At 40.7% G+C, this 24,452-nt stretch overlaps 1 protein-coding gene across 4 annotated transcripts in view; it reads right to left on the bottom strand.

Annotated features, from left to right (window-relative positions):
- The window catches only part of fam126a (family with sequence similarity 126 member A), a 41,134-nt gene that overhangs the window by 14,060 nt on the left and 2,622 nt on the right, over nucleotides 1–24,452 (bottom strand). For 2 of the 4 annotated variants that reach the window (XM_034160430.1, XM_034160426.1), the window contains exons 2-6: nucleotides 8,681–8,762; nucleotides 7,270–7,371; nucleotides 6,288–6,467; nucleotides 4,115–4,195; nucleotides 3,912–4,027 (exon numbers count right to left, since the gene is read on the bottom strand). In XM_034160430.1, coding sequence (XP_034016321.1) covers nucleotides 3,912–4,027; nucleotides 4,115–4,195; nucleotides 6,288–6,467; nucleotides 7,270–7,371; nucleotides 8,681–8,731 — 530 coding nt within the window. In that variant the 5' untranslated portion in view covers nucleotides 8,732–8,762. Of the gene's footprint in view, nucleotides 1–3,911; nucleotides 4,028–4,114; nucleotides 4,196–6,287; nucleotides 6,468–7,269; nucleotides 7,372–8,680; nucleotides 8,763–9,099; nucleotides 9,133–10,470; nucleotides 10,648–17,557; nucleotides 17,568–24,452 lie in introns of those variants that run through there. The other 2 variants (XM_034160428.1, XM_034160427.1) reach the window with 2 other exon arrangements.

Raw genomic sequence — 24,452 nt, 5'->3', positions numbered from 1 at the left:
GAAATGTTAAAGAATGTAATAATTAACACCAGTCTATGAATAATCAAACAAACATTCAAATGTTTTATTCATCAATAACTAACATTTCCAGCTAGGTCCTTTTTATTTTTTTCAAAAACTATATGGATTTCATTCATTTGTTTTTACGTCAGACATGCTTGAACCCTCGTGCGCATGCGTGAGTTTTTCCACGCCTGTCGGTGACGTCATTCACCTGTGAGCACTCCTTGTGGGAGGAGTCGTCCAGCCCCTCGTCGGAATTCCTTTGTCTGAGAAGTTGCTGAGAGACTGGCGCTTTGTTTGATCAAAATTTTTTCTAAACCTGTGAGACACATCGAAGTGGACATGGTTTGAAAAATTAAGCTGGTTTTCGGTAAAAATTTTAACAGCTGATGAGAGATTTTGAGGTGATACTGTCACTTTAAGGACTTCCCACGGTGCGAGACGTCGCGCAACGCTCTCAGGCGCCGTCGTCAGCCTGTTTCAAGCTGAAAACCTCCACATTTCAGGCTCTATTGATCCAGGACGTCGTGAGAGAACAGAGAAGTTTCAGAAGAAGTCGGTTTCAGCATTTTATCCGGATATTCCACTGTTAAAGGAGATTTTTTTAATGAAAGACGTGCGGGCGGATTGCAGCGTCGGCTCGCAGCCGCTGCGACGCTCCTCCACAGGAAAAACACCTCTGTTGGAAGCCTTAACGACAAGTTGGAACATGTCCAGCTGTTAAACAATTTCTCATATACTCACTCCACTGAAAGCCATCAAAAGCCGCCTGGATTTTACAAATAGTTAACACGGAGGTGTTTTTCCTGTGCCGCCGCACCGCGCCGGCTGCGTCCCGACGCGCGGACCCGTCCGCATGTCTTTCATAAAAAAAAATCTCCTTTAACAGTGGAATATCCGGATAAAATGCTGAAACCGACTTCTTCTGAAACTTCTCTGTTCTCTCACGACGTCCTGGATCAATAGAGCCTGAAATGTGGAGGTTTTAAGCTTGAAACAGGCTGATGACGGCAACTGAGAGCGCTGCGCGACGTCTCGCACCGTGGGAAGTCCTTAAAGCGACAGTATCACCTCAAAATCTCTCATCAGCTGTTAAAATTTTTACCGAAAACCAGCTTAATTTTTCAAACCATGTCCACTTCGATGTGTCTCACAGGTTTAGAAAAAATTTTGATCAAACAAAGCGCCAGTCTCTCAGCAACTTCTCAGACAAAGGAATTCCGACGAGGGGCTGGACGACTCCTCCCACAAGGAGTGCTCACAGGTGAATGACGTCACCGACAGGCGTGGAAAAACTCATGCATGCGCACGAGGGTTCAAGCATGTCTGACGTAAAAACATATGAATGAAATCCATATAGTTTTTGAAAAAAATAAAAAGGACCTATACTTTATGGACAGACCTCGTATATACACCATATGTAGTTTCTTTTAAAACCTTGTATTTGTCCACTTATCTTTTTTACCATATATCTAATTATCCTGACAAAATAAGATTTCTTGGATTACTGTTTACATGAATAATCCTTTACTCACATGCCTGGTTAAAAAGGATGAAAGATTAATTTTAATAAAAGCAGATCTAAAAACCAAACTGACAATTCAGTCAACCATGAATTCCACTAGCAACTCTATTAATATATTCAACCCAAACAACAATGTAATATGGCCGGAAAACCTGGAGAACATGAGCAAAGATGAAAACGTTCTGTCAAAAAAAAAAAAAAAAAGCACAAAAATGGCCAAAGCAGCTGATAAAACCACAGATCCAGAATGCATTAACCGACTGTCAGTGTGAGAAGTGCCGTTCAATTTATGTGCAAATACAACTGTCCACTGACTGCATCAAAAACTATTCTGAACTGAACCATACACAAGCTCAATGACTGGTTGTATGTCTTGAGCTTGTAGGTTTGATTTCAAGTTTACAGGGATCATGACAGAAAATCAAAATACTACAAAGTAAAAATTTAATCTGAACGTTGAAGTGTACTGACAGTTGAAATCAATTTTTAAACAACAGGATTTTTTTTTTTTTTTTTTTAAATATAGATTAATTTTCAAGAGTTCATGTACAAACAGTTGGACTCTTATTCTGACTGCTCGGCTCTCCTGCTTTTCTATTTTGGTTGCTGGCTGATGAGTGCTGCCAAATCTAAGTAGGCAAAGTGTCTGTGTGCTCCCAGGAAAGCCCTTTTAAAAAATGAGCTCCAACCTGCTGACATATCACAACCCACCCAAGATACGGTGCATCCAGCAAGTATTCACAGCGCTTCATTGTTTCCACATTTTGTTATGATACAGCCTTGTTCCAAAATGGAGCAAATTAATTTTTTCCACTCAAAGTTCTACTAACACCACCCCATAATGACAACATGAAAAGTATTTTTGAACTTTTTCCAAATTTATTAAAAATAAAAAACAAAGGAATCACACTTAATTATTTACACCCTTTGCTCAATACTTTGTTGATGCACCTTTGACAGCAATTACAGCCTCAAGTCTTCTTGAATATGATGCCACAAGCTTGGCGCACCTATCTTTGGTCAGTTTTGTCCATTCCTCTTTGCAGCAACTCTCAAGCTCCATCAGGTTGGATGGGGCGCGTCGGTGCACAGCCATTTTCAGATCTCTCCAGAGATGTTCAATCGGTTTGAGGTCTGGGCTGTAGCTGGGCCACTCGATGACATTCACAGAGTTGTCCTGAAGCCACTCCTTTGATATCTTGTCTGTGTGCTTAGGGTCACTGTTCTGCTAAAAGATGAACCGTCACTTCAGTCTGAGGTCAAGAGCGCTCTGGAGCAGGTTTTCATCCAGGAAGTCTCTGTACATTACTGCATTCATCTTTCCCTCAATCCTAACTAGTCTCCCAGTTCCTGCTGCTGAAAAACATCCCCACAGCATGATGTTGCCACCACCATGCTTCACTGTAGGGATGGTGCCTGGTTTTCCTCCAAACATGACTTCTGGCATTCAATGCCAAAGAGTTCAATCTTTGTCTCATCAGACCAGATCATTTTGTTTCTCATGGTCTGAGAGTCCTTCAGGTGCCTTTTGGTAAACTCCAGGTGGGCTGTCATGCGCCTTTTACTAAGGAGTGGCTTCCGTCTGGTTACTCTACCATACAGACCTGGTTGCTGCAGAGATGGTTGTCCTTCTGGAAGGTTCTCTTCTCTCCACAGAGGAATGTTGGAGCTCTGACAGAGAGACCATCAGGTTCTTGGTCACCTCCCTGACTAAGGCCCATCTCCCCTGATCGCTCAGTTTAGACGGGTATCCAGCTCTAGGAAGAGTTCAAGTGGATCTGAACTTCTTCCATTTACAGATGATAGAGGCCACTGTGCTCATTGTGACCTTCAAAGCAGCAGAAATGTTTCTGCACCCTTCCCCAAATTTGTGCCTCGACACAATCCTGTCTCAGAGGTCTACAGACAATTTCTTTGACTTCATGCTTGATCTGTGCTCTGACATGCACGGTCAACTGTGGGACCTTATATGTAGACAGGTATGTGTCTTTCCAAACCATGTCCAACCAATTGAATTTACCCCAGGTGGACTCCAATTAAGCTGTAGACACATCTCAAGGATGATGAGTGGAAACAGGATGCACCTGAGAGTTCTGAGCTTCATGGAAAAGGCTGTGAATACTTATGTATGTGTGATTTCTTAGTTTTTAAATTTTTTTCATAAAGTTGCAAAAATCTAACCCCCCCCCCCCCCCAAAAAAAAAAAAAACTTTTCCCATTGTTATTATGGGGTACTGTGTATGTACTTTTAAGGAAAAAAAAAAATCAATTTCATCCATTTTGGAATAAGGCTGTCACATAAAATGTGGAAAAATTCAAGTGATGTGAATACATTCTGGATGCACCGTACTTGAAAACAAATGAACCTAATGCAAACTCTTACCGGTTCTGTGCTGTGAATGTCTCTCTCTGGAGATGTGGCCCACTATACACCACCCTGGTCAGCCCGTGATTGGCTAAAGCCCCTTCTGTCAGAGCCATAGATCCAATGGTTGACGGCTGCAGGTGGTGAGGTGAAAATCTTTAAAGTGGACACGTGTGCAAACTCCATTTAAACCTTATGCGTTTTTGTGTGCGCTTACTGACCTCATGGTACACTGATGGTTTAGACAGTGAAGGGACAGTAAAAGATAATACTTTACTTTGTCCATCTTTATCAACTATTTCCTGTGGAAGAGGACAAGACTGTAAACACAAATGATTCAGTGGATCCAAAGTAATGAAAGAAAGGAAACAAAAACTTCATGTGCATCTACTCTAAATCTCCAGCATGTACTTATTCCTTCAGGCACAAAGCTGTTCAGTATATGTATGTAGACCTCAACGCCTGCCTTTTCCTACTCGCTCTGTTGCTGTATATATCTCTAAGCATGTCGGCCTGTGTGCACACGCACCCTACGGTTCCACAGTGTGTGTGTGTGCGCACAGGGGTCCCCTGAGTGCATGTTAATGTCAAATTAATTAATAGGATCCTACAAGAGTGCTGAGTGACAGCTGACCTATTCTGCTATTCACAGTGATGTCTGAGGCCACAGGAACTGTGAAAATGTTTGATACTGTGAAAAACAATCTGAACAGCCACATGCCTGGGTAGGGGTGGTGGATGTGACTTAAGATAGCACAGTAGGTATTTTTCACTTTTTGGACAGTTATATCAAGGTATTACTGGTTTTGCACTATATGGCCCCCTTAATCATTATTGTATTTGAGCAAGAGCTTAACCTGAACTATTTTAATTTTTAAATCTGCTGCTTCAAAGTTCAAATGTGGGTGAAAATGTAAGGATTCAAAGCTTTTTACATTATACTTTTAACAAATCCATGACTGTGTTTAATTAACACTCATCAAGGCTTAAATGAGTATGCAGGCGGTGCAAACTTCAGCTTGTTCACTGAACACAATTTAACCCTTGCCATGACTATTAAGTTATGCTTTCTTCTGAAAACGCTTTATATCTGTACTTATCATCTACAATAAGAATATTTAACAAGTGTTTTGACTCACATCTCAAGATTAGCAGAACAGCAAATAAATAAATTTTAAAAATCATCACAGATGTGCCAAATGATTATTGATTTTCAAAATAATGGATATTTAGCATTATTATCACTTTACCGGGGCGTTGCTAGGCCGGTATCGTAGATTTACATCGATGCTACCTGGCTATACCTGGCCGCTGTGCGTAAACAAATGATGTCACAGCGCGCAGCCCAAGAACTGTCCGCAGAGGGGGAAAAAAAAAAAACTGTCTGCAGAGGAAAAGATGAAAAGGCGAGAAGTGTGTTTTGGTCCCAATATGGATATTCCGGAATGATTTTTTCATGGATAGTACAACAATGAACAGCAGCTAAAGCAGCCAGCTTGATGAGGATGCACTGCTGAATTTGGAGAGCAGCACACGCGCCAGCCGACATGACAAAGGTTAAGTGAGCCAACTTTTTATGTACACGTTACGTGTTGTGTATCTCAGTAAAAAGTGATAATAATGCAAATAACATGCTGTTGTCGTGCGGCATGCGATACCGCCCTCCAAAAGCATGGTATTGTATTATTATTTTGTTTGTTATTTTTCTGTTGGAGTCATTAAAAAAATAAAATAAAAGAAGTTGAGGGTCTTGGGTCTGGAGCCTATCCCAACAGTCACACTGCGTGAAGCAGAGTACATACTGGACAGGACAGCAGACTGTCGCAGGGCCACATAGAGACAAACACATTCACACCTGCACGCATGCCTGCGGTCAATTTTAAGTTCCCAATTCCCCTTTGGATGTGGGAGGAAGCCAGAGCACATGGACAGAACCCACACAAGCACGGGAGAACATGCAAACTCCACACAGAAAGGCCCCCAGGTGGGAAGTGTTCCCACAACCGTCTTGCTTTGAGGCAACAGTGCTAACTACGATACCACAATGCTGCCATCTATATTGGTACATTTCCACATCTTTGTTTCAGTTCTTTCTTAGGCGATATTTCCTGTCACTGTCAAGATGTAACTATTAAAAGAAACACACAAACAACCCAAAATGTAAAGCAGACCAGACAAATATTTCGGTATGACCCCTGTGCAACTTCATGATTGAAAACTATTCTATTTTTGTAGTTTGTTTTCCAGTTAACAAATAAGAAATTGCTGAGAACAAGAGAAATTCTTTGGTATTAATGAAACAGAGCAATTAGCCTGAGATCCAGGAGTAAAAAAAATATATAATGCACAAGCACGCAGACACACACACACAGCTGCCTTAATCCTGTCACCTACCAGATTATAAATACCCAGCAGCAAGGCCTCGATGCAGCCCGAGGTGTGAGGGTCTCTCCCTGCGCTGACAGACAGGAGGCTCCACAGGAGCTCTGGCAGGAACTGCAGCGTGAAACGCTGCAGCTGTGGCTCACCGCTACGGTAAAATTCAAACAATTGGTGGCACACTGGCTCCAACAACTGGAAAAAAACAACATTTCAGAGCCATGGTTACATCAGAGTGTAGATCTACAAAAATGCACTGACAACAGCAGACATGCTGCTGATATTCATCTTTTATGAAGAATGAGGAAGTGGTAGTGTGATATTACATGATCACAGATACAAGTTGTGTCATCACGTATCACAACATATTAAAAATGTGTTTAAAACTTTATTCAAAGCCCACATTATTTCTAATATTTATGAAAAACAAATGCAAACATTTCTCCTTTTGAAATCATATACACACACATATACATACATACACACACACATACATATATAGTAGTTGCTAAAAATATACAATTTCTTTCAGGCTGTGTTCTACAATTTATAAGAAAAAGAGGCTGCATTGGACAGTACAGCTACAATTAAATTATTTAATTGTTTTAAATATTGAAAAAGGCATGTAACATGTAATGAAATGGGGGTGGGGGGGACTCACATTTAATTATTGTTTGAGTAGGAATATCTGGACATTTCAAGTTTGATTTTCTCTTGATCCACCAATAAATAAACAGATGAAACAAATCGACAATGTTAAATCCAAAATTCAAGGATGCCTGTAGCTTTTGTGCAGTTTCTTGGCACAGGCAAGAAAATGAAAGGTACTCTCATAAACTAAAAACCACTATTAAGATGATTTGGCACATTCAGTGTTATAATTTGGCATGATGATGATATATAAAACATCAAAAAACATTACCAATGACACACATCAAAATTTGTGCTTCATTTATTAAGCCTAAAAAAAGTTAACACTCAAAATGTGTGTTCATACATCACTGTAATTCTCCCGGATAACTTTGTAGAGTGCAGGGATCAGAGCACTTTTGTCTTTTAGTGATGCAGCATAAGTGGACACCACATTGTCAGGGAGAGTCTGCAACAAACACACACACGTGAAAATTTTAATACAACAACAATAGCTGACAATTTGACATTAGCAATACAAAAGTAGACAACAATAAAAGTTACTCATCAAAAAAGGTAACAGAACACCTGTTAGGATGAGACTACATAATGGGAGACAAAACTAGCATCTGTATTGTGGTAACAAGGTTGCAATATTTAATATGCCTCTCATAAAGACCACATTTAATCAACCAGTCCGAGTAGCACCTGTCCGCACAAGTGAAAGGATTTCTGGAGTCTTGACTGATTAGGGTCAATCTGTCAGCGTGCACAGTGTCCGCCAAAGCTCCCTGAGGTGAAGTAGTGAAACAGCACCTTGAGCTTATGTAAATTTTCCAGGAGTGTTTACTCTCATTTCATTTAATAGTCGTTTTCCCCCCATTCACTTTAGCTGTGCATTTTAAGGCATATAATTTTGTCGTATCTAGACGGGGAGGACGGATTTACTCAGTCATAAAGAACCGCTTCACTTTGAAGCTCACACCTCTCATGCCACTGTTCTGGGTTCAAACATGACCAGGTAGTTTGTTTGCACATTTCTGCCCATGTCTGACATTGTTTTGACTCCTTCCATATTTTAAGACATGCAGTCTTGTTTAACTACTTATTAAAATTCCCTCCAATTAACAATTGTAGATGATGTAACTGTGAATGGCTGTGCATTTATCTGTATCCATTAACCTTATTAGAACTAGCCAAGATGTCTAACGGGTACTTCAGCACTTCAGTCCTTCAATAGGAAAAATGGATATGTAGGATATATGATTTGATTTCAAATTAGCATGGAAAATTGGCTAATTTACGAGAAAGACCAAAAAAATTAAATAAATGAATAAATAACTATTGCACACACTACCTGATATAGTTACACATTATATCATGATGCCTGAATCTGCAAACACATAACTGAGCTGCTGCAAATGTAAACAGAATGTCAAAATTATATTTTCTCTCAACCTGTCAGACACAGTGATGCAGTTCCATTTCAAGGTCATGTTTCTTAACAGGAAATGTCAAAACTGACGGGGCCATATGCTCACACTAATACTCAATCTGCTTCTTTAATATTAAACTCAATCAAACCTTGGTTTTGGTAGCAGTCACATATCAGCAAATGCCGAGTAGAAGCATCTAATTATCTGTGAACTACACTAAGCACTTCAGCATGCATTTAATTATTTTATGTTAAATGACATTTTCTAACAATGAGCAGCAGCAGACTTAGAACATACTGATTGTATGCTGTATGTGTTTCCTCATATTGGTTTTTGCAGTACCTTAAATTCTGACAGCCATTCCTCCACCACTCCTTGGTCCATAGCCAACATGTTCCCTCATCTGCAGTGGAGTCACCTCTACCTACAAGAGAGTTTAGCACCCTAAATGAACACAGTCACCTACAGATAGCAAACATGTACTATGAACGAGTCATCACAGATCAGACTAAACCCTGTCTGTCTCACTTTTGCTCCGATATGTAACTCATACATCTCAAGCAAGCACCTGAGAGACGGGCAGATTTACAAATAATCACCCACACACAGAAGCCTGGATATTAAATCACAAATAAGTGGAGTTAAAAGGAAAAAAAAAAACGTTGCACAGCAGAATTTAAATGCAACAGACTGTTGAACAGTCTGTACAATGTAAAACAGGTTGCATCATTTCTGATCAGACAGAACAAAAAGGTTCTTACCTGGTTTAATTAAACAGCGGCACTAAGTAAAATCTTGGAAAGTGAGAGGATGCCTGAGGAGTGGAGACGAAGTGTGCTGGTTCCTATTTTCAAGAACAAGGGTGATGTGCAGAGCTGCAGTAACTACAGGGGCATAAAGCTGATCAGCCACAGCATGAAGTTATGGGAAAGAGTAGTAGAAGCTAGGCTTAGAAAACAGGTGAAGATCTGTGAGCAGCAATATGGTTTCATGCCGAGAAAGAGCACTACAGATGCAATGTTTGCTCTGAGAATACTGTTGGAAAAGTACAGAGAAGGACAGAAAGAGTTACATTGTGTGTTTGTGGATTTAGAAAACGCTTATGATAGGGTGCCAAGAGAAGAGTTGTGGCATTGTATGAGGAAGTCCGGAGTGGCAGAGAAGTATGTTAGGGTAGTGCAGGACATGTACAAGAATAGTGTGACAGCGGTGAGATGTGCAGTCGGAATGACAGACTCATTCAAGGTGGAGGTGGGATTACACCAAGGATCAGCTCTGAGTCCTTTCTTGTTTGCAGTGGTGATGGACAGGTTGACAGATGAGATCAGACAAGAGTCCCCATGGACTATGATGTTTGCAGATGACATTGTGATCTGTAGTGAGAGTAGAGAGCAAGTTGAGTCTAGTCTGGAGAAGTGGAGATATGCTTTGGAGAGAAGGGGAATAAAAGTCAGTAGAAGCAAGACTGAGTACATGTGTGTGAATGAGAGGGAGCCTAGTGGAATAGTGCAGTTACAAGGAGTAGAAGTGGTGAAAGTAGATGAGTTTAAATATTTGGGGTCAACTGTTCAAAGTAATGGAGAGTGTGGTAGAGAGGTGAAGAAGAGAGTGCAGGCAGGGTGGAGAAAGGTGGCAGGAGTGATTTGTGACCGAAGAATATCAGCAAGAGTGAAGGGGAAAGTTTACAAAACAGTAGTGAGACCAGCTATGTTGTATGGTTTAGAGACAGTGGCACTAACAAAAAGACAGAAGGCAGAGCTGGAGGTGGCAGAGCTGAAGATGTTGAGATTCTCTTTGGGAGTGACAAGAATGGACAAGATTAGGAATGAACATATCAGAGGGACAGCTCAGGTGAGACGGTTTGGAGACAAAGTCAGAGAGGCGAGATTGAGATGGTTTAGACATGTGCAGAGGAGGGACCCAGGATATATAGGGAGAAGGATGCTGAGGATGGAGCCACCAGGCAGGAGGAGAAGAGGGAGACCAAAGAGGAGGTTCATGGATGTGCTGAGAGAGGACATGCAGGTGGTTGGTGTGACAGAGGAAGATACAGAGGACAGGGTGAGATGGAAATGATTGATCTGCTGTGGCGACCCCTAACGGGAACAGCCGAAAAACAAAGAAGACTAAGTGACCTAAGCATTATACTTCCTCCAGGCCTCATTTCCCACCACATCCTTTACGCCGTCTCCATCGTAACTCCCCACAGTTCCCTTTTGGAAGCACTTAGTTGATACGCGGCTCTGTCAACCCACATACACGGTCTCACATAGGCTCCTCTCTCACTTTTATTCTGTTGGTGTTTCTTTCTCTCCCTCGCTCTTTTCTCTGCTTTTTCAGAAAAAAAACAAAAAACTGCTGTCTTCAAAACTGACAATACTGTCCAGCAGTCACATCAGGAAAAAGGTAGAAAAACTTCAAGAAGCAAACAAACAAAATAAATAGTCAGAGAAAGATTTATGAGTCAAGTCGACAATTGGAAGGATTTCTTTTGTGAGTGTTATAGTAAATTAAACTATTAAAAAAAACGACACACACACACAAAAAACTGAGGCGAGACCCATAACTTCCAAGCTATAAAATGGATTTACAATTTCACACATTCACCACGTCTGCCACTATGTGACAACACAAAGCAGTTTGTTTGAATAGCTGCTGAATTTCAAAAGACCAAACAACGTGACTTAGATTGTAAAAAGCGCTTTTTTCAGATTTCACATATTGCTTTAAACAGGGGTTTTCAAAGTGTGGGAGAGTGACACCCCCCCTCAGAGAACAAATGAATCACTGCGCCCCCCAAAGGACACAATTTCAACATCTTTGTGTGCGCACAGGTGGCTGATGCGGGACACACTGTGGAGAGGAGCAAACGAAGATCGTCCTCTACTTTCTTCTTTTTTTGGTTGCCCCAAACTCTGTCATCTCACTGGTAGATTTACGCACTAAAAAATGATTCATTTTGCTCCTGGCATGTTAGCTAATAATGTTTTCTTTTTCCTTTTTTCCCCTTCTTCTTTTGTTGGTTAACAGTGTTTACAGTTTTTTTTTTTTTGCTCCCCCTGAAGAACTCTGGTGCCCACTGGTCTAGGGTATAAGAATTAATCACTGGATATATTAGTGATAAAGTGGGCCATGAAAAAATAAATAAATAAAGGTTTTTGGCAAGGGCTGAAGGCCTACAGCCACTGGCTGAGGGTCTGGGAGTTCTCCCCCAGAAAAGTTTGAAATCTCAGATGCATTTTCAGGTCTATTTACGCACCAAAAAAAAAAAAAAAAAAAAAATCTATTTTTTGTTGGGTCAGGTCAATTTTTCCACCCCAGAGAAGAGTTTTTTCACACAACTTGTATCGTGACGATACAAGTTGTGTGAAGAGACTCTATTTTCCCCATATTGGCAAAGATGATAAAACTATAATACACAGTCTGTCACATGGATTAGAATGCAGTGTTACCATTACATAAAACCACATATTTGCATTAGACTGTTACTGTTCTCTCTCTACATTTATCTAAACATTTGACTACAGCAATTTGTGCTTTTATAACAACTGATAGTGTATTAAAATAAACTTTGATACAAGTAAAGCTGCATCTACTGTTCATTAAGTCCCTAGTATAACATTAAGTTCTCAGGAACACTGATCTGGGTCTAAATATGATTCTTATTTACTTCTATGAATGGGAAACAAAATAATACAGATTTTTCCATCCAGTGCTGACGTCAGCATTTCTAGGATACCGACAACTTAAGTGTTGTTCAAAATGATGCACAAACGTTTTTCACATCAATATTGGACTTCTACAAGCATGTGAAAGATTTATCATATTTTCCATCACATCAATATTTCACAGCCATGTAACAGAAGAAACCATAAAATTATTCAGTGTTTAGTCTATATTTATACATGCCGTACAGAGAGGGTGCAGCTTAAACTGAAGTCAAATTATTTGTATTCTGTGGATACTTGGAGAATAAAAACTATTCTGAGAATGCAGATTTAGCAATACATTTGCATGGAGACCGTTTGAAGTAAATTCATCCCAAAGACTTTGATTTGTGTCAAATAACTTGAATAACATCAACTGACAACAAATTCCGTTAAAAACACGATATAATAAAATAAAAGACTTACCAGGAGTGTTAGTTTTTACATGTAACTGATGGTTTTAAAAAGTTGGGTCAGGGTTTTGGTCCTTTTGGTCGAACCAGCCCCATTTGAATTTATTCTTGATGAACATTAAATAGTATCCATGCAGCAGAACGTTTCATCCATTTCCTTTGTCGTTTCAACACGACGGAGAGTTCCCAGTAAAATCTGTACCACGGTGTTTTATTCACTACTGTGTCATTATCCTTCAGTACGTGAAAACGTGAGACTTAATATCTACTGTAACGTCTCATCAGAGACGTTTCCAAACAATTTTACAATTACAAACATCGTGAAGACAGACCACAGACTAAATCTGACACAGGCCAGGAAAACAAAAATAACCATCCTTCTTCATCTTTCGAGTTTACTGGCAGTTTGCAAACCAATACGGTGCATAACCGCCACCAACTGTTTGGGTGTGGAGCATAAATGGATACTGACGTATGCCATCAAAAATAATGCGGAAACGTTCACCACGCAAATAAAAAACATGGATTTGCGGAAAACTTCCATCACTGATAAATTCAAGTGTGTGCAATCCAATCGAGTAGCACTGGAATCACAATAAATTATCTACTGGAATCACAATAAATTCTGTATTATAGTCATCATGGTACACTTAAAAGAGAACCGCTAACCAGAAAACATTTACGCCACCACCTCGATTCATCTCTCTGGTCAAGTATCCATTTTTGATGAGGACCTTAATTTTCCTGTGGAGTTTGTCATGCCTGTGCTATGAAACTGCAAGCACAAGGCTGAGCTGGCTGTTGGACACAGAAATAAAGTCCATGTTTGGTAAGTCTGGTTACTGAGGCTGAGAAACGGAGAGGAGAGAAAGAAGTCCTTCTATGTTCACATTTGGCATACTGAAATGCTCATTAAGATTTGAGTTGAAGATGGCATAATTCCCACATTTTCAACTTCTTACACCTCCCACACATCAGTGAATGTACACCACACAGACACAGCTAATCCCTTTCAATTGTATAAACCTTTCAACTCTCAAGTAAGGCTGGCTGTAAAAGCAAATAGAGTACTTCATCCAATATTCCAGAGATATTTAAAGAAATGCAGCAGATTCAAAGTCTATAATACTCAATACACCTAAACATGTCCTGTAGATCTGATGGTGTGAAAAAGTGATACAACATACAAACTTCCAATAGCAATATAACTTCTAGTAAAATTAGCATTGCATTTGGGTATTTGATGTTCTGCAGTTTAAATTGCATGGTAATAGCAGCAATGTATCCACATTTTTTGCACCAAATTTAGTCTGTCTGTTGTTCTTCCCTGTATTGTTTATCCTCCCACATAATTCCTCTCTAACCCCATCTTCCCTGCTTCATAATCTGTTTCACACATCCAGACTTCATTTTTAATATCTGATGTGTGCTTGATTTCTCCATTGCAGACAGGTTGATGAGTGGGGGAGGAGAGGAACCGATGACTCATATAATGGGCACTGGAGAAGCACTGTAAGTAGAAAAGCCACAATTTATGGGGGAAAAAAGCCCTCAGCTTTTTTTGGTCATTCATTTTTCTGTACTTTTATTCTGGTGAAGACAAAAAGAAGTGCACAAAGCAAAGAAAGCCTACACGATTTAATAGCAGGCTTACTGAAGGTTAAAAAAAAAAGACGACTGATTAGAGTGTTTCATGAGTCAGTCTTGTAAGAGGACACATTTTCCTCCCACACTCCTTAACCCATCAACCTTGACCCTTCTGGCGTCTGGAGCGTGCTATTTGTATGCCCTTAAAGGCACCAGTAGATGAAAATCAGCAACCGCCTACATGTGGTATATATTTACCTGAGCACAACAGGAGGTGGAAGAAAAACTACAGCGGTACAAAAGCAGCAGTCGTGGGTGGTGACTTAGAAACAAGCGCATATCTAAACTGCGTTTTGTTTTTTCAACTGTAAAGCACAATTTCTGAAAAATTATTATTAAAAATGAAATATCACAAGTGCATACCTTTGCCAAGTGAGCCTCCATCAACAGAGACTCCTTGGATCAGCAGCAAAGGTTTTTCTAAACGGGGGAACAGACGCACCGCGCCCTTACAGGACCTTTTACATCAAAGGCGCAAAGCACTGTGCATCATGTTATAGCCCCATGCAGAAGTTAGAACCAAGCAAAGCAGCAGGTGCCGCCACTGTGCACAGGGCACCGCCACTTGGCATCATCACAAACCAAATTCAACTTTGACCACAGTGCCCCATGGCCAATACTCGCACGGCCAATAAAAAAAAATGGAAGCATTCAGCCTAACCCAGAAGAGAACAAACTAAAGAAGCAGTTGTGTGTCAGAGAACGTGAGCTCATGCTCGTTTTAGACAGTGTAGCTTTCAAAGGAAAAAGCTTTACAAATAAACATACAACATTTGCTTTCTGATCTCAAGTTTAATGTATGACTACGAATAAGTGTGTTTTGAAGTTACTAGGACAATGAGCAGCGACCATCCATTAAAGCACACTTTCATCAAGACATTAGAAATTTGTTTTCTTTACTATTAATTCAAACTTACTCTCTCATCTTTAAGGAAAAACACTTTAAAGTAGACCTCTTTTAAATACCACATCACAACATAGTGAAACTCTTGAGACAGTTTGAATTCAGACACTTCAGAATATGTACGTATTACAACTACATCATCTAAAACCCAACATCTATTTCGCCTACACAGACAGGTGTGGACCTCCAATGTCTTGTTTTGTCCACAACTCAAAGATATTCAATTTACTGTCAGAGGAGTAAATGAACTAAAAATACTCACATTTAACAAGCTGAAATCAAATAGCAGAAATAAAAAAAAATTACTCAAAATGATTAAATCAATTACTAAAATAGCTATAATCAAATAAGTGTTGTAGCTCTACCTTGTTTTTACATTTTTTTTTCAACAAGAATTCTATTTTATTTTAGAAAACTAGAGATATTTGTCACAAAATGCCCCGCGCGCAGTACTATTTTACATGTAAAGTGCAGTAATATGTACATGTGTGGGGTAGGTATTTGGTCGAACTATCGTGTTTGATGTAAACTGGGATGCACAGTGGAAAAATTGGAGATTGACATTATATTTATTTAGAGGATGTGGCCAACAGTGACCATAAAAAGTCGGTAGCCTTCGAACAAATACAACTATTGGTAATTTTTTTTAAAAGTAGGTCAAGGTCACCGGCCTTCGAACCCATGCGAAGTACTCCTCCAAGGCATGTACCCACCAAATATGAAGTTTTTGCGAGTAATAGGTGTCGAGGTACATTGTGGCGAACAAATTTCAGGCAAAGGATTTGACCGTTGTGACCACTGGTGACCTTGAAAAGTATGTCAAGGCCACTGACCTTCGAACCCATGCAAAGTACTCCTCCAAGGCATGTACCCACCAAATATGAAGGTTTTGCAAGCAACAGGTGCCGAGCTACGTTGCGGCCAGACAGATGGACGGACGGACAACCCAGATGCTATATGCCCTGCCTCGCGGCACAAGCGCCATGCGGGGCATAAAAATGTAGAAAGAGCCAATAATTAAAAAGGCATCTATGATAAATTGGGGGGGAGTACAAACAAAATATGGAAGTCCTGCCACAGCTTTCCCTATTTGTGAGATGTAAAGACAGAGTACAAAATTGTGCTATGTTTTACAGGGTTGCAAATAATTATTTTCTTTACCCATTAATGCTGAAAAACATCTCAGTATTTCAAAAAGCACAAGTTTACATGTTAAAATGTCAATTGTCCTCAAGCCAAAGATACTGTTTAAGATAAGACTTTATTGATCTCACAGTGGAGAAATTCACATGTTACAGCAGCTCTTAATAAACACACAAGATTAGTGTGAGTAGAAGAAAATGTGCAAACAGTGTGTGCAAAGATAAGCAATAATAATAATAATACTTGTATATAATAAAACTAATAATAACAATACAATAAAATCAAGGAGAATAATATTCACATTTAGGAAGCTGAAATCACAGAACCTGAACTTAAAAAATGCTCAAAACTACTGATTATTATTATTATACAGATTAATTTAATAACTGATTATTCATAGCAGCTCTTGTTGGCTGTTTAGTAATTGCAGCACAGGGCAGGTGTTTGTCTTCTCATGTTGCCAGACTAACTGGCTAGACATCTTTATTAACAATAACTTATGGCAGAAAAAAAAATTACAAATCAGCACTACAAGTGATGTGCCAGTAATGAGCTCCTTCTGTGCAGCTCAGTCAAACCGGAGAGCACCAACAGTGAAAAAATATTAATAAACCACAGACAAGTGGCTGAGCAAGCTTGACAAGAACGAGGAACAAACTAATGATGTAATGAGCAAGGAGAGAGAACTGCTGAAGAGAAATGCGATATCTTAGTGTAGAGATCGCTAGTTTAATGGAGAGGGAATGACACATAAATATGAGATATTACAAATTCAGGTAAGGTCAGAAGAAGCCTTTAACTTTTCAGACAGTAATGGGTACCAAAACAAACACCTCCCTGCGCTGTAGTTGAGCTCATCAAATGGGTCAAACACTCACTTTCATTTGCCTCATTGAGACTTGCTGACTTTTTAATAAATGCAGGTTTTGCTGAGGACAACTCATTGCCAAATGCAGACAGAGAATGTGTCATGCATTTCACAACACAACCGTTTGCAATGCCGTTTCTTCGGTTTCTGGTTTGACAAAACATGTTCCTGTGAGCTAGCTAATTTGACAGCTCTGCATTCACACCCATCCCTCTCTCCCTTATAGTCACACAACATGACCAGCAGTCTAAATTACCAACTCCTCTGAAGATTTCTCCCAACTCAAACAGGTCTTCTGCAGATTTACATTCCTAATCCTTTTTTATAAGCCTGCTTGCAAAATGCTTGAGGGCCAACACAAAAGCACACTAGTGCCTTTGAATGAACACAAAGGTGTTCTTTGATGTGTCATAAGTGAATGCAAATGTACCTGTCTGGGAAGAATGCGACAGAGAGCTGAAGCTTTCAAGTGGCAATGACTTAGGCTAACACCCACACACATATATCCTGCCGGTCGATTACCAAATTTCCTATTACACACATACTTTGGAAGCCAGGAAGTGAGCAGACCAAGAGGAAAGATAGCTTCAGTTGAGGGAAGAAACAAAACACGGGGAATGACTATGTAGGCAGTTATGAGAGGAACAAAACCATTTATTTCCTGTGATGCTGTGTGCAAGCCACAAGCCGTATAACGACTTGTTACATTGCTAATAACACCCACACTGCTGGACCGGTAATAAGACTGCACTTGGAGAATACAATACCTTTAACAGTGCAGGCACACCCAACTCCCTAATAAACTGGTGCTTAACCATGCTACCACATCTTCCTAGCTGAAACTGAAGCAATCTACTACTGCCTCCAGCCAAAACCTCCCATTTTTATACTAGCTGTTGCTGTGACTACTCCAACAGACAACTATTTTGAGGAGCTGTGAGGTTTCCAAGAAAAATGTAGAGGCACAGTTTTATAACGGTGATCATAAACAACAATAACTTTCACTCAAGGCTGCTACTTACTATTCAGTGTGACCTAACACATCTTCAGTCTCCCTCACTCCATGTACTGCAGAGTATCTGTTCTCTTTAGTTTTTAATTTGTATACACTACCTTGACCTGTGATTAGTACATCTGTTGCATCATGTCCTCCCACCTTGCTCCCCCCTGAGTTCTTCAGCTGCAGGTTACATACATAGCTAGGTTGAAAAATCTGAATTGTAGACTAGGGATGGGTATTTATCGATATCGATGCCATTATCGATTCTGCTTATCGATCCGATTCCTTATCGATACCTTGTGAATTTTGAACTAAAAGTAGGCTTTACAGGTTTTCTATGTATTTCCTTGAGTCTTAAAGTAAATAAATATGAAACTAGTCACTGTATCCTTGATCTCCGGACATAAATAAAAATAAACAAAACTGTGTTTCGCTTTGAAGTTATTAATTCAGAATGAATTCTATCGTTCTATCTTGACTTGTCAGAGAGCCGCGCAACGTTTGGAGCTGTGTGAACAGAACGGAGGATGATTCTCGTTTCTTTCTCGCAACAAGACAGGAGTCCCAGTTAGTAACTTTAATCCGCACAAAAGTTAATCACAACTCATATTCAGGGATGAAAGTGGTGAAAAACAGAAAAAGCTGAAGCCCAAAATTACCCCCCAACACCACGTGCACGAAAATGTTTGAATTCTAGAAGCTCTGAAATGCAATCTGGGACTATTCCAGACAATAAACTGCAGTGAGTGCAGCATCCATTTAGGTGAGGGAAAAAAAAAAAAATACAACTTTCCTTATTCAAATTAATTCCAGTAGTATTCTGCTCTTACTAGGATGCAGCAGTTTTCTAGTTTGGCAGATATTTCTGGAGGAAATCACTGAAGAAATTAACAAACTGAAAATAAGGTTTGACTGAAACAAACTGTCATTAAACTTAAATAAGACAAGGATGAAATGGAGGTGTGAGAGTCACTAGGTGTTCACAGGAAACATTTATTTCTGTATGCATTTATTTATTTATGTTAGTTGCTATTATATATTTTCTGTTGTGTTTCTATTCAAGTTCTTTTTGTCTCTTTCTCTAAAACTGTATATAATAATCATTAGATTATTAATATATAAGCAAAAATAAATTTAAGGAATATTACAATTTGAAAACAAATGCACCCGAACGTGATGACGGCTGCAATTGCTAAATGCTAACTTTTAACACTGAAAATGCCATAGACATGCTAACGCGTTAGCATCGCTCCCGTTTTTAAGTTATAAAATACATCTATCAACTGTTTCAGAAGACCATAACAGGTGGGTTTAACATAGAAAAGGTAAATAATACTCACAGACGTATGCTCTTTAGGGTTTTAGCAGGGGAAAATTAAGCGAAAGAAAGAAATAAGCAAAGCAATCGACCAAAGCATTGCTTCAATCTGCGAACCACGCTTCGATTGGTTCAAGGTTCAAAGCAAAGCCGCGCTGCAGAAAAGTTGATTAAGGACCCGCTGCAGGGTCTGTAATCAATGTAGAGTAATGATCATTTTCCTGACAAACACCCGCCAAAACAACGGCCACTCTGAAGGACCGATAACAGAATCATTAAGCACAAAGCTTATTGATGTCGGTGGATCGAATCATTTCTTAACGATACCCGAAAGGAACCAGTTCTCGATACCCATCCCTATTTTAGACACAAGTCTACAATCTTCTCTGTAGCTTCCATGCCAATTATTCCTCTTTGTACTCGCTTTGGAATTTGTTTCTATGACAATAAATGACAGCTAACAACTATCTTATGATGCATACATTAACAAAAAAGCACTCATCCTCAAAAGGAACATAGCATCTGTCCAATCTGCTATCACAAATAAGTTCTTTTTTCCCCCTCTATTGTGACAGTACAGAGCTTCCAATCGGTCCTTTTTGTGTTGAATATGCATGTTCTCCCCATGTTTCTGTGAGTTCCCTCCAGATGCTCTGGCTTCCTTCCACTTCCAAAGATATGCAGGTTGGTGGGCTTGAAACTTTAAACTGACTGTAGGTATGAGTGAATTTGTCCATCTACTGGGGGGTGTCACAATACATGTATTTGTATTGAACCATATGGTACACACGCGACAGTCTGGGGCACAAAACTGTAAGCAAAATACACGGTACGACCCTGCACAATATGATTATACACACGTGCATAATTGTTTCTGTAAGGTCACCATTTCATCTCAAACTCTGTAGTTTTTGTCATTTCCTTTCAGACATTTTGGCATGAATGTCTCTACATACCTCTGAGCTGAGCTCAGCCGGCTGCTGCACGTCAGCGCAGGACGTCTCATTTTGGAAGGAAAAAAATTTTTGATTGATTGCATTACAATTGGAAAGAGGTATCATTTGATTTAAACGGCAATTCGCTTTGAAGTTATTAATTCCAACCGGACTCGATCTTTCTAACTTTACTCGGCAGAGAGTCACACAAATGGAACGGAGGATGATTCTCGTTTCTTTCTCGCAAGAAGACAGGAGTCCCAGTTAGTGACTTTAATCCATACAAAAGTGACTCATGATTGACATTTTAATGGCTTTGAGAAGGGTTAAGAAGCGGTCTTGGCGCTTCTGAAAAGCAGCAAAGCAAAGAACCAAAGAAGCAACATGTCTGAGCACTGCTTCATTGCTTCAAAGCAGAGCCGCGCTGCAGACGCAGATGATTACAGACCTGCTGCAGGGTCTGCAATCAACGTACAGAAAGGATCATTTTCCTGACAAACACCCCCAAAAACAACAGCCACTCTGAAGGACCGATAAGGGAATAGTTAAGCAAAAAGGCTATTGATGTCGGTGGATCAAATTATTTCTTAATGAGTCTCGAAAAGAAATGGTTTGATATTCAACCTTAATAATGGCAATGTTAATAATCAGTATCTTGATACGACACACCTGTGAGGTGGGATGGATTATCTCAGCAAAGGAGAAGTGCTCACTAACGCAGATTTAGACAGATTTGTGAACAATATTTGAGACAAATAGGTCTTTAGTGTATATAGAAAACGTTTTAGATCTTTGACTTCAGCTCATGAAAAATGAGAGCAAAAACAAAAAAGTGTTGCATTTATATTTTTGTTCAGTGTACAAAAAAGATCAGTCCAAAATCCAATCCTGTGAACCACCATGGGACAGCCTTGACAACAGGCTCTCACTCACTCATCTTCAACCGCCTATCTGGAATCAGGTCACAGGGGCAACAGCTCCAGCAGGGGACCCCAGACTTCCCTTTCTTGGGCCACATTGACCAACTCTTACTGGGGGATCCCGAGGCGTTTCCAGACCAGTGTGGAGATATAATCTCCCTAGTCCTGGGTCTTCCCCGGAGTCTCCTCCCAGATGGACGTGCCTGGAACACCTCCCTATGGAGGTCTCAAGGGGGCATCCTTACCAAAGGCCTAACCACCTCAGCTGGCTCCTTTCAATGCGAAGGAGCAGCGGCTCTATTCCGAGCTCCCCACAGATGACAGAACTTCTCACCCTACCTCTAAGGGAGACACCACCCACCCTACTAAGAGGATTTCGGCCGCTTGCACCCGCGACCTAGTTTTGTTTTGGTCATGACCCAACCCTCATGACCATAGGTGAGAGTAGGAACAAAGATTGACAAGTAGATCGAGAGCTTTGCCTTTTGGTTCAGCTCCCTTTTCGTCACAACAGTATGGTAGAGCGAATGCAATACCGCTCCTGCTGTGCCAGTTCTCCGGCCAATCTCACGCTCCATTGTCCCCTCACTTGTGAACAACCCTGGGGTACTTGAACTCCTTCACTTGGGGCAAAACCGCAGTCTCTACTCAGAGTAGGCAATCCATCGGTCTCACACCTTGACGATTTAGCCAGCGTATGCCAACCGTATTAAAAACATTGCCATAAGTCCAATAAGTTAAGAATAAGATTTTTATAAGTTAAGAGCACGTTGAAGCACGCTGAAGTACGTCCTAATAAGTTGAGCTCTTCAAAAAAAAATTTGGGGCATGCTGAAAATTTTCAACGAGTGCCAGCGTGCGAGTCATACGTCCAGCACATGCTGGATATATGTTGTAGGTAAGTTATGTGATTGTTGGCACGTTTCTTGTAATTTACTCATAAGACTAAATCTGTCCATTAATGCTGGCCATTGGTTGGCTGAAAGCTGCATGCTCATGCAGACAGACTGTTTCATTCACACACGGAGTAAATCTGACCTGTTCATTTCAATCCAATTCACCATCACAGACAGACATGAGTCCACATAAAGCTCCTGATTTTTGAAAATGACCTCTGAAAATACTTTAATTAGTGGCTGGAAACGCAGTATTTTAAAGCAAGTCTCTTGGTGGTATTTCCTGCTCCAGGTGTTTTTCTCATGCCCATGTCATGCTCTGAACACACAGAAGTGCTGTGATGATTTAAACTTTTAAAGCGTCGTTGCTGTGGTGTGATCATCAGATGACCTGATCGATCAGGATGATCACGCTTGATTAATGCGCTGTTTAAACTTTTAAAGCGCTGTCACTCATCAGCACACCGACAGATCACACAGCACTTCCTTCACATCACACCTGGTTGCGGTCAACTGGCGCTTCAAAAGTTTAAATCATCACAGCGTTTCATTATTCAGGTCTGTGATGACCTGATCAGGTTCGCTGATCAGGAAGCAGCCAGCGCTTTCAACTTTTAAAGAGACAGCACTCCATTCACTCACAGCAGTGTTTACCACAGCCAGTCCACTCATCAGCATTCTGTACACAATAAAAATGGTCTACCAAGATAAAAAATGAAAATAAAAAATAAAATAATGTTAAATTACTCTGTTTCTGGTACGCACCACACCATGCAGTACCAACCCGAACCACTGGGTGGAAACGGGGATGTCGGCATACGCTAGTTAATCATCAAGGTGTGACAGCTGCATTAACTTATTAGACGTGTGGCAGCGTGTGCCAGAGTTTTTAATGTGGTCGGCATACACGGGCTAAATCGTCAAGGTGTGACAGGGCCTTTAGAACCATAGCATCAGATTCAGAGGTGCTGATCCTCACCCCAGCCACTTCACACTCAGCTACGAACCGATCCAGTGAGTATTGGAGGTCAGAGGCCGACAAAGCCAACAAAAAGCAGCGGTGAGACCCTGAGCCCACCAAACTGGAAACCCTCCTCCCCCCGTCTACACCTTGATATCCTGTCCATGAATAGCACAAACAGGGCTGGTGACAAGGCGCAGCCCTGGCAGAGACCAACCCCCACCGGAAACGAGTCCGACTTACTGTCGAGCACCTGAAGACAGCTCTCGCTTTGAGTACAGAGATTGGATGGCCCTGAGAAGGGACCCCCTCACTCCATTCTCCCTCAGCAAACCCACAGTATCTCCCGGGGTACCTGATCATAGGCCTTCTCCAAGTCCACAAAACACTTGTAGACTGGGTGTGCATACTCCCACGCTCCCCTTCAGGAACCTTGTGAGAGTGAAGAACTGGTTTGTTGTTCCACGACCAGGACAGAACCCACATAATTGTTCCTCTTCAATCAGAGGTTCGACTATCGGCTGAACCCTCCTTTCCAGCACCCTGGAGTAGACTTTACCAGGGAGGCTGAGTAGTGTGATGCTCCTGTAATTGGCACACACTCTCTGGAATTCCTCCTTTTCCCATAAAAATCCAGAGTAAATGAAATGAAAGTCAGAATAACTGAAACATTTCTGCCCAGCTGCACAGATTAGTTCATAAAACCACAGGGTTGTGTGACTGTCTGTGATACTTAATGACAGTGGTGCACCTCGCATCTTCCTACTGCATGACCTGGTGGGCTCGCTGTCAAAAAGCATTAATGGTTCTGAGACACCAGGAGCCAGGGATGACACATTTTAGCATGTTTATACTTTTCACACATGGATCCACATCATAAAGACAGTGTTTTTAATAGTACAGAAATATCCACCAAACAAACCCATTTGTTTCTAATGGGCAAAGCTCTACCCTAAAGAAAAAGACACATGGGTCAACCTAAGAATAAAGCCAACCATGTTAATCGCCTTGAAAAAAACTTTCATATACTTTGAAAAAATAGCCTTTGACAGACCAGGTGGCTCTTAGACAACCTATAGACTGAGGCTTGATTCCAGGTGTCTGCTTCAGATCAGACTACCTTCCTGTGTCCTTGGACAACACAGTTCATCAGCATCATCCCAGTCAACCTAACTGTAAATGGGTACCAGCCTTCACTGAGGGAATAATCTGTGGTGGACCGGTGTCCTGTCTGGGGTGGAAGTCTTGGACACTGAACCACACTACAGTCTCTGAGGATAAGCCTTGGCCCACTCAAGGTGGCTTTGTGGTTAGCACTGTTGCCTCACAGCAAGAAGGTCATGGGATTGATTCCTGCCTGTGGCCTTTCTGTGTGAAGTTTGCATGTTCACCCCATGTTTGT

Source organism: Thalassophryne amazonica, chromosome 20 (assembly GCF_902500255.1).
Source record: "Thalassophryne amazonica chromosome 20, fThaAma1.1, whole genome shotgun sequence".
Lineage (NCBI taxonomy): Eukaryota > Metazoa > Chordata > Actinopteri > Batrachoidiformes > Batrachoididae > Thalassophryne > Thalassophryne amazonica.
The sequence above is the reverse complement of the archived record's forward strand: the minus strand, read 5'-3'. Positions and strand labels throughout refer to the sequence as shown.